The 10917-nt window shown below is 37.8% G+C and overlaps 1 protein-coding gene across 3 annotated transcripts; it reads left to right on the plus strand.

Moving 5' to 3' along the window:
• The first annotated feature begins 2334 nt into the window (after positions 1-2334).
• LOC105453731 lies at positions 2335-5815 on the plus strand. 3 transcript variants are annotated; one of them, XM_011695912.1, is made up of 7 exons: positions 2335-2556; positions 2637-2759; positions 3786-3848; positions 3914-3976; positions 4054-4095; positions 4190-4264; positions 5538-5815. In XM_011695912.1, the coding sequence occupies exons 1-7, from the start codon at positions 2497-2499 to the stop codon at positions 5610-5612; spliced, it is 501 nt and encodes a 166-aa protein (XP_011694214.1). In that variant the 5' UTR covers positions 2335-2496; the 3' UTR covers positions 5613-5815. The 3 variants fall into 3 exon arrangements, with proteins under 3 accessions (XP_011694214.1, XP_011694215.1, XP_011694217.1); XM_011695913.1 differs by having other exon boundaries at positions 2335-2542; XM_011695915.1 differs by having other exon boundaries at positions 2514-2578.
• Positions 5816-10917: the final 5102 nt, after the last annotated feature.

Here is a 10917-nt window from a genome sequence, read left to right on the forward strand (position 1 = left end):
ATCTCTTAAAGGATTTGTCTTTTAATATATATATATATATATATATATATATATATATATATATATCGCTAACGTTGAAAAAAATTCAGATTGTCTCCGACGAAGTGCCAAGTCTTTTTTATTATTTATCGACTGCTATCGTATTTCGATAAATTAAAGAGTATTAATGTTCTCCCATCGGCTTGTTTTAGAACGTGCGCACTATTAATAAAATGGAATTGGGATTTATAAATGCAGTCGTATGCATGTTTTATATACAAAGTACGTCAAATATTCTAAATGTCGTGCATTTATCGTTACCTTTTATGTAATAAATTTGCCACATTCAATGAAAAATTCCTTAATTTTTCTAGAAGTTTTTGATTTAAATACAGCTATGTATACATCTCTTTTAGTATTCATAATAATTTAACATTAGATAGTATATTGAACGAGTGCAAAATGGAGAATATTTTATTTTATTCTATCTTTTATTAATTATTTGTATAAACTTCATAAAAGTGTCTTCCAGTTTTTTCAGTTTGTCATCGTCTGCTCTAACGGAGCTTGCCTTTTTTCGGCACGACCACTTGTCGCACTCTTTTTTTAAACCTCTTTTATTCGCTCTCTCTCTCTCTCTCTCTCTCTCTCTCTCTCTCTCTCCTATCTCCACGTAATCGTAATCTTTTTTCACACACACTAGTCTTTCTCTATCCTATTTCCCATCGTCTATCTTGGATAATTTTCTCGTCTCCTCGCTCTGATTTCTACGCCCGCGCTCGAGATGCATCTCACTCACAACGTTGGATTTTAATTACATATTTTTTCACGTACTTCTCATTCTCCTACCCCTCGTATTTTCTTTCCCTTCTTCTTTTGCACATGCGATATCCGTGGTCCAGTTAGGAGAAAGGAAAAAAAAACACGAAATTTCGACTGAAAATGAAAATAGTATAGCAGTATTTTATGCAAGAAAAAACTGTTTGTCTACTCTGAACAAAATAACAAATATAATAAAACATCCGAAATAATGTAAGATAAATTTTTATCAATTTCTAGAATCTAGAAATAAATCTTATTTTGATTAAACATATTAAATATTTTATTTTGATGTCAAAATATTTAAATTTATAAAGACTCGCAATATTTTGCTCGCTGTAATAATAACAGTGACAATTGATAGACATATCTGGTACAACAAACGTTATGGAAAAAATGATTTAATAAAATAATACGTTATTTTTATCATTTCATTCGATGTTTACTCGCAATACTTATGCTTTATTCTATTATTACTTGTATTATCCAGAATTAATCTCGTTGTTTATGTCTGTATTTGTACTACATAATCGGTTTCATAAACAAGAATATTTATTTGATTCGTCTAACACGTTAAAAAAAATCAAAATAGTATTATCGCTACGATTCAATTAATATCTTATCCTCTTACTTTAATTTCGCATTTAATTATATAAGTAACTTTTGAATATATTAAAAATATAAGTATTAATAATTCATTGCTACATTAATTTCAATTCAGGCGCGATATTTGTCTACATTCTGTGTTATTAAATATTTCCGCGTAAATTCAATTTTGACGCAATCAAAGCAGTAGGAAGCTGAATGGATAATGCTCCTCCATCTAACACCGAGCTTTTATAACTCAATAATGCATTCCGAGTTACAATACACGCAGGCAAATGCCGCGGGTTATAAATTATGTCAGGAAACTTCGGCGCGGGAAGAATATCGGTGGCGCACGCAAAACTAAACAAACCTTTCACGAGGATCCTAATGACACGTAACGAACGCGACTGACACGAACTATGCTCGAACTTCAAAACGCGATGAGGGGAGGGTATGTGGCTCTCATGTAAATACTGAAGAGGTAGGGAGAAATGCAAGAAAGTGGAACGATATTACCCAATGGTGAATGAGTATGAAAATTAATTATACTGAGGTGCGTCAAGTTGTTAATCGATGCTCGATAGGTTCGTCGCATGATGGCGCATAAAATATGGAAGGCCGAATTCTTGTGGTTTATTTTTTATAAGGAAAAAAAAAAGGAAATATCGTTAATTAGTAATTTAATGTACAAATTTGTTTGAACACAAATTCCATTTTTATCTCCAAATTGCTGAATATACTAATTTAATGTCAAATTAACAATTTTCTAATATCTTTATTTTTTTTTAATAGAATTAGAGATACTACTACTTATTTTTTAAAAGTAGTTTAGCACAACAATTATTTTTCGAGTGCATACATTCTTGGCGCCTTTTTTTTACATCTTTCTTCCTTACGAAAGAATATCGAACTGTATGATTGTTTGCTTGTTTGACCAACGTCACAGCAATTCGCCTATTTACCGTTGTTTGTCGATCGATCGCGATGCGTGCCGCCGTCTCCTGTCAAACATTCGTTTGAACGGTAGTTTCGCCGCGTTTCCCCCCCCGAGCATCGACGCGGTATCGTGCGATCTCGACAAATTATTCGGTAGTTATCGCCCTCCCCATCATGGACGACACCAGACTGTACAAGTACTATCGAACGTCCGGATACGGTTTGAATTCGCTGGTCAGAAATGCGGATCGATTAGGTTATCCTGGTCGAGGACTTCAATTTTTCACGAACTTGTGTTGTGCTTCTCGTTTCAGATATACCGATTTCTCATCGCCGATTATAATCTTCGACGGTTCTTCAATTTAAGTGCTCATTGCGGAACGGTGACTTTTGTTACGCTCATCTTCGTAGTAATTATGGCTGTCTGTTCGATAGCAGTGAGTTTAGTACAGAACAATTTTAATTGGAGAGAGAACGGATAAGTTTTACTTTTTTGGTGTGCATGTAGTAATTATTGTATTTTATTAGATATACAATTTATCAGATAATTAACGAAGGGTTTAGATTACATTAGCCACATTTGAAAAACTTGTCTGTTAATTAACTTTCATAATAGCAAGCATGAAAGGTTCTATGAACATTTCGTTTGGCGGAGAAAATTCAAGTGAGCTTATTATTCTGGCAATTAATTTGCATATGATACCGTATGACTCGATACAATAATTAAAACGCCATGACAATACGAGTACACGATTCTATAATTAATTGTTTGCTTTAAATCCAACGTAATAATATTATTTCAACGTGTAATTAATCAAGGAACACAATAAACGATCGAAGTCGCGGAATTATCGATATATTCCCCGTCGTATCGCGTGGTTGGGTTTTGAATAGATAATACTCCTCTTGTTTTATATATATACATATATATCGTATAACAAAAGAAAACAAGTCACGTATCTTTCGAAAACCTTGCCAGTGCCGAACTCTCTTGCCGGCTTAAAGAAAATGTAAACAACTTTGCGGGGCAATCGCTTGAATACTGATGTATCCGCGCACGTGCCACGTTGTAACAAATATAATTCTTATACACACGAAAAAGTATACCATATTCGCCTCCAATTTTGATGAAGGGAATTTTAACTACCCACGCAATAACGTTTGCTTTAACCTTTATCGAAGTAATGACGTTCGGGAGCTACAAAATTTCGAATTTGAAATTAATTTGCAAATATAAAAGTTTTTATTTATTTTTACATCCGCTATTTTTACATCTATTAAGTTTACTTATTTATAAAACATATTAGAAATCGCGCGATAATTTGGTAACAATTTGTAATCATTTGTAACAAGACCACCAAACAATGTTAGGAAATCAAAAGTGAATACAAAATTTAATGAAACAAAAATTTAATTTACTATATTAACTGCTTCAAATACTTAAATTTTTATTCTGCTGCCAGAGTTTAAATATGGTGACGTTGAACGATACACTGTTTCGTGAATTGTTCGAGAAAGCGGAGGAGGTAAGGCTGGAGTGATATTAAACCACACATATAAAATACCAATGTTGATTGCCAATAATTTGTAGAAATTACCGCGAATGGAAAGCGTCGTTAGCGTCATACCTCCGTACAAATGTATTCACAAGCACGTGAGTTTATTAAAAAATTTTTTTAAGTGCACGGTTAATACTTTGTGTCACGCTATCTAATAATTTTCGATCTCCAGTTACAGCGGATGAGCGTGTTTCAAGAGAAAACAAAGAAAATGGTGGGTGGTATCGATAATCCACTCGGATTTTGCTCGCTTACTCTCGCTAATTAAATATTTTAATTTCTGACTTTCCGGATTTCGGTTGTAACAGCTATGCAAGGAGCAACTGGAACTGGAAATAATGAACAGCAAAATGTCGTGCATCGAGAAGCTATTGAAGCCCGAGGTAAATTATTTGTCGCCCATAAATGGGACGCATCGCGCGGTCGGATCGTTACTCGAGTAAATATTAAAAAAAAAAACCCTCGTTCCAAACTTGAGCGCTATCCACGCACGTATCCTTTGTCGCGCTTTTTAATTCAGTACTGTTGATAAAAATAATCGATCCATATACAGTCCGCTCACATCCCCATTCAGAATTTACGCGCGATCGTCGACCTTAAGTGATTTAATAACCCGCGCGGAGGTCGCGCGGAGATATGAATATACGATGGAACCTTCGCGGGGGAAGGAACTCGTACAAAGGATCAGCGGATGAGCCGGTGCGCCGATCGCCAGCCTCGCGCTTTTAATTAAAATTTCGTCGCCGTCGAAGAACGAGAGATTTAATAAAAACGCATTCGCGCGATTTTCCGCGTATACGCGCGGCGATATTGTTACGATAGAAAGGAGTATCTCTTTCGCCACACACGCGGAACGACCTATAAACTCTGAATTACCAAAGGTCGTATAAACGTATCATGGCCTCTACGACTTTCGGTCGTTGCGTCGGGCACATTAGATCAGTCTCGGTATATCCGGCAAGCAGTCGCGCTCGATTGGCAGACATAAAATTAGATTCGACCCTATCTCAGACCTTTCTGCGGCTATCCGACTTTATATTGCACGACAGGACATTTTTACTCATTTTTCTAACTTTTTTCTGAAACACGAATTTCGTGAGTTCGATGCTTGTCTTTAATTAACCGTGTCATACTACATATTTCTTGACGGTGGTATAGAGTTGATACTCGACGTTAGACACAAACTTCTGAATTAGTGAATCATAGAGGGTATATCATCATTAATGATCGCGGTGTATCGCGCACGAAAATTACTGAATGTTAGATTCATTAGATAACTATTTTTATCACCGAAAGTGATAATTTATTCCGTTCGATGGCGATAATCATTGAAACTTTCGAATCGTTGCAATTGTGATAATTCAGGGACTTTCCGCTTTTACAGCTTTGTTTCTTTTCAATCAATATGTGACGAATATTTCCCACGATACGTGCATCATTACACTGCGTGAATTAATTTATTTGCTCTCTAATAAAATTATTAGGTATTATTGTTAATAAAATTATTGACATATAATAGCAGTTGTATTTTGTATTAATTGAATATCGTCATATTGAAAATTTGTTGATAGCAACTATATCCGATTATTATGCTAATAATGTATCTATTATACAAACACATTATGTATAATTCTGTACTAATAATAATTTCTCTAGGAACAATCCGAGTGGCGTCGTAGCAGATCACCAAAGGTGTACCATCGCCCTATCAACGTGGAAGCGTCGAAGTAAATAGGCATGGAAAAAGAAGACACGTACATAATATAAAATCTGAAATGAAACTTTATTCGCAATTTTATAATTAATGATGTTTTCATTACTGATGTGCAACTGATATAAACGTAATAACTTTTGTCTCTCACATAGATAAACAAGTAATATAAATCTCTTATATCTCTGGCATTCAGTGAACCAATAACACACATTTGCATATATTCCCGTAAATCGTAATTTAATTGTAAACATTTACGACTCTCCGCGTGATTTGACAGACGTCCCAAAATTATATTACAACTATTAAGTCCGTGAGTTCGCTGTATTTCTGGATACAGAGCACAAATGTGTAACGGTATATATATACAGTATGCACATTAAATATGAATCGATATAAAACTTAGTGAATTATAACCGCGTTCGATAAAAGTATTTTGAAAACATTTGGCCCACGTAGCGAAAAAAACCACGGCGAACAATGGTTTCGTCATCGAAGTATCGCTGTTCTCCGCGTCCCCTGTTCAAACACGCGTAATTTTCCGTTATGATCACATGCAAAGCAGTATAAATCATGACCTATTAAATGGACTGTGTCGCGCGTACGAGCGCAAGGTTTTTCTGACAAAATTTTTGCGCTGAAATAGGCGACGGCGACGCGCGCGGGATGCCGAAACTCTAGTACGTGCCGAAACTCGGTGGAAAAAAAAATGTGACGATCTTTTTTGCGGTCGACCACATGTGAACGACGAGTGCTGTTGCGTTTTGTAAAAAGTAAACGCCATAACGTCGCTTACGTTACCTTTCCATGCTCCGATATTCAATCGTTTCGGACCGTGTTATTTTAGAGCGTGTTCACGTAGAGTTATTAAAGGCGATCGCTCAGGATGTTTTGCTCTTCTTTTTCAGTGCACACTCCGCTGAACGTATAGTTATATATGGAGCTACTCAATTCGATTACTCTAGGTTTGTAATATGCAAAAGTCGAATCGGTAATACATTACGATCTGTGTCAGTATGTTGAGAAGTTGTCAATTAAAAGTCGATTAAGTTGAACCACTTTCTGCCCAGAAATACCAAATTCACAATGCCGCTGAAAATTCTATCGGACGAATTTTCCCGATCGCCATGTCAATGGTAATAATAGAGTAATCGGACCTTATTCTCACGTAAAATGAAAAATGTTAGTCTCATATTTAAAATGAACTTGTCCAACATCAAATTAATCAAATAATCCTTAAAATCGAGAAGTTACTCGGTATATATATAGGTAATACGCGTTATGTAACAACAAGAGGTATTGTGAGCGCAATACTATTGTCTCGAGACAATAACCATTGAAGTTTAACACTATTATCCAACTCGGAAATAAGAAAAGACAATTTAGCATGATTACAATCTACCGAACTTTAACGTCTATTATCTTAAGACGATCACGTGTGCTTGCGCTACACGTGTTCGTTACACAACACTGTACCTGCGTTAAACGTATCATTAACGTAATTACTAATAACTTCAGCCACAAAAAAAATCCGCGTTTGCAGAAAAACAGAAAGAAATCGGGGACAAGAACATTACGTCCGATTGTATGTATAAATATAAACAAAATTCGCGTTTTCTTTCACTATAAAGTTATTCAATTAATAATAAATTAATCTAATGTCTAGACAGGGAAAGTTTCGTGAAATATACTTTACTATAAATTTTAAAAGTCTTGAGAGAAGCAGAGAGAAAGTAAGAATAGAGCGAACTATTTTTATCCTTCTAAATTTACGGTAAGAAATAATATTATCTTCTAAAATAATATCTTACGCTACTCGACCTACATTTCGTTTATAAATCTCGATTTCTATTCTCGATTAAACTTGACTCACCCCCGGTGCCGACCGATCCTCCTCGCGCGACCGTCCCTCTCCTCTTCTCGCCCGAGCTTACGGATGTCGCCAGTAGTGCCGGTCCGGACTGTCGCGGCGCGGCGAGTCTGGCCCCACGACCGTCTGTTTCCACTTTCGATCCCCCGCCAGCCGGCGGGGTTGGAGAGTCGACTGGCTCAGGAATTGAACCCGTGGCTACGGGCTACGTGGCGTATGTACGAGAACAGGGTCTTTGCTCCCGTTTAATATTTTAGCCAGTCCATTGGCTGCTGCCGCTCGAGGCATCGACATGCGCGCTCTGGCTTTCGGCCCGCGCTTCGCTCCGTTCCGCTCGGCACGGCACGGCACGGTACGACACGATACTGCACGGCACGGGAACAGAGGCACGGCACACCGTGCAGCCGTTCGCACGCCTCGTTACGTCAGGTCGGACCCTCTCAGCTCCGGGGGTGCAATCTAACGAATGCGCTACGCGGCATCCGATATCGATATATGGGGGGATGAGACGGATCGATTCGCGCCGCGCGCGCGGCGCTCGGCCTGTTTATTCGGCCATCGATCCCGCAGCTATCGAACCGCAGCGGCCGCTTACGGTTCGGGAAGTGTTGCATTCCGACTGATTCGCGAGAACGAGCTCCGAAAGGACCTCGTTATAAACAGCGAATCGTTACCGTATCGTTAAACTCGGATTTCCCCGGCCTTCCCGCCGCCGCTCCCGGTGTATGTAAAATCGAAAGATAAAAAGGGAACTGCTGGAAACAATTGGAGTCTAAAGAAATAGAGCATCTTATGCAGGAGCTTTAATCTCAATATCGATTATACCACTTTTTTTCTTTTTCCATTGTTCATTTGTTTAGATTACGGATTAATCTAATTGTTTTTTTTTTTTCAATAAGACGCAAAGTAATTCTCTTACGGGAATTAAACGTACTCAGTACTTTGATAACATCGAAAATCTTGATACGTTGGAGAACAGTGAAACGGTTCGATATTTTAAACTTATGATATATGGAGCCACATTCGATGCTTGTGGGAACTAACGCGAGGGAATATTTCATGTTTGCTCGATGTAACATTGATGAATGGATAATATTCGCGAAGTTCAGAACCGGCCTTAAAGCTAATTCTTCCGTGCGAAATATCCCGTAAGCCCGCGCACCACCGTGTTAACATCACAAAAGAGATAATTGTCGATTTCAAGAGAAATGCGCAACGGTATACGGTAAACCACGGTAAACTACGGTTTGCTTACTTCAAATATTTGCGATATCACATGCGTCTGTCTTAGATACGCGGCAAAAAATATTGACAATTTTTCTTGTGTTTGACTTGAAAATTCACTGGGAGAAGCGCGCGGCTCCCGCACTCTCCTACATCTACCATCTTCGCTCTGCTACGATCCTCGGATTTTTAAACCTCGTGAAATGGCAACCCTAGTGTTGACGTTGGAGAATCGGGTATAGAGTAGCTTCTATATCTCCCCGTACACTACGTGGTCACTGAACCGTGCGGAGAATTTTTAAAGTGGAAGAAACCTTACAGCGACTATTGCTGGCATATAGCATAGACGTCTAAAAGCATAACTCGCATGCCTCCTGCATGTTGTAAAGCCGCGTGTCTATATAATTAAGTTTAGTATAGCGGAGATATATAGCATTGTGACGTAGAGAGTCGAAGTTGGTTGGCAGCGGGATTTAACGGATTTAATAAACCTGGTATTTAATAACGACGAACATATTAAATCTGGAATACACAATTTTGAGAGTAAATTCAGAAATTTCTCTCTCGTACGTGAGAGATTAAAATTGATAGCGATTGGTATGGAGGATTGATCGATGTTTGTGCTTCTAATACGCGATTCGGCTTGGCTTCTTTTGTCGCCCGTCCGGGCTATAGTCAACAAAGCCGTATACGTGCTGATTGGCATTTTGTGCCGACTGGCATAGATCGATTGACACGTATTCAGTAACGGGCATTGTCCAATGAGCTTGTTGATCGGTAAAGCCGATTATAGTGAGGGGGTGTAGAAGGCGCCTTAAAGCAGAAGCAGTCTCGCAAATTATGTGAAAATAAGTTTATTATATAGAGGAGAATGCAGCGTCGGGCGTAACGATGACTAGATTATTAAAAAGTATAAGTTATTAATATCAGTGCCGCGATTGCATACGTGCTATCATTTTTCATCCGTGGCATGATTAAGATTAACGCAATTTGTAGAAAGTATAAATGATTTAAAAATATTTAACGCTCTTCAGGATTTGTTTGAATTTGTGTTTAATATTTTATATTACTAAATGTTGGTTCACCGCAGTGCAAATGCGGTCGAGAGTTGCGCAAATTACTAGCGATTATAAATTTTATAAGAGGGCCTTTGCGCGGCCTTTCGTAAATTGACGTGTATCTACCAATACTTCGCAATTCCAGAAGTGGTAATACAATTTGGGAATGACTTCGGTTGTAGACGGAATTACACGAAAACCCCATTTATTCTACGTGTCGATAAGCCTTTGAGAAATCGATCGTACCGCAGCAGGCAGGTTGTTTATGCAAGTGTCGGTTACGTTACCACGCCGATAGCCTCGTTTGGCAAGTGTCTCGCGTCGCCATGCTTTACCGCGAAATAACCCAATAGCTCTGACACGTATCTCTGTAACGCTCGAACTTCGGAAATTTCGGACACGCGGCCGACAATGATTTCACGTTTATGGACGTGGTTTTCGCACTCGGCCCATAAAGACTTTGCCTCACCATATAGTCGAGATCAAACTGACCGAAATCAACAGATACTACGTTTAGTTAATATTTCACTAATCTAACACAGAAAAGGAAGAAATCGGAAATTAGATAAATAAGATACATCGTTTGTTCTATTTTTTGTTAAACATACACTTATTTACAAGTTACTTAATTACACCTATATAATTATACAGCAAAAGTACGTTTTTCCTCAAGTTAAAAATTTAACTAGATCATGTAAAAATAATTTTCTTGGACGCTTAAGCATAATAATAGTGCTACAAAAAATTTTGACATTCTATCAACCAGTTTGAGTGTTCTACATAATTATTTTGATTTTGATGGTCCGAAAATTATTTTTAAAATTATTGTCAGATCTGTATCTAACTTCCGACTAAATGTCAAAGATGACAAAAACCGTTATTCCGTACTCGTATATAGAAAGATAGATTGAAAAGGATTATTTTGTTTTCGCGATGGAGTGAATATTTCGGGATTTCCAAGCCCCCGTTCCATAATTGATTACTCTTCAAAACAATTACAATCTCGCATATGTCCCAAAGCAAAGTTTTATGAATAAAAGAAAGCGATTTCTCATTGGGTTAGTAGGCGGTATTTCTATCCGGCGCAAGTAGTAAGCATCGCAATATGGTCAGACTCACGGGCTCTTGACAAATATCCCGGGTGACGCCTCGGCGAACGAAGAAAATCCGATT

The sequence above is a fragment of the Wasmannia auropunctata genome, unplaced genomic scaffold (assembly GCF_000956235.1).
Source record: "Wasmannia auropunctata unplaced genomic scaffold, wasmannia.A_1.0 LD335996.1, whole genome shotgun sequence".
Lineage (NCBI taxonomy): Eukaryota > Metazoa > Arthropoda > Insecta > Hymenoptera > Formicidae > Wasmannia > Wasmannia auropunctata.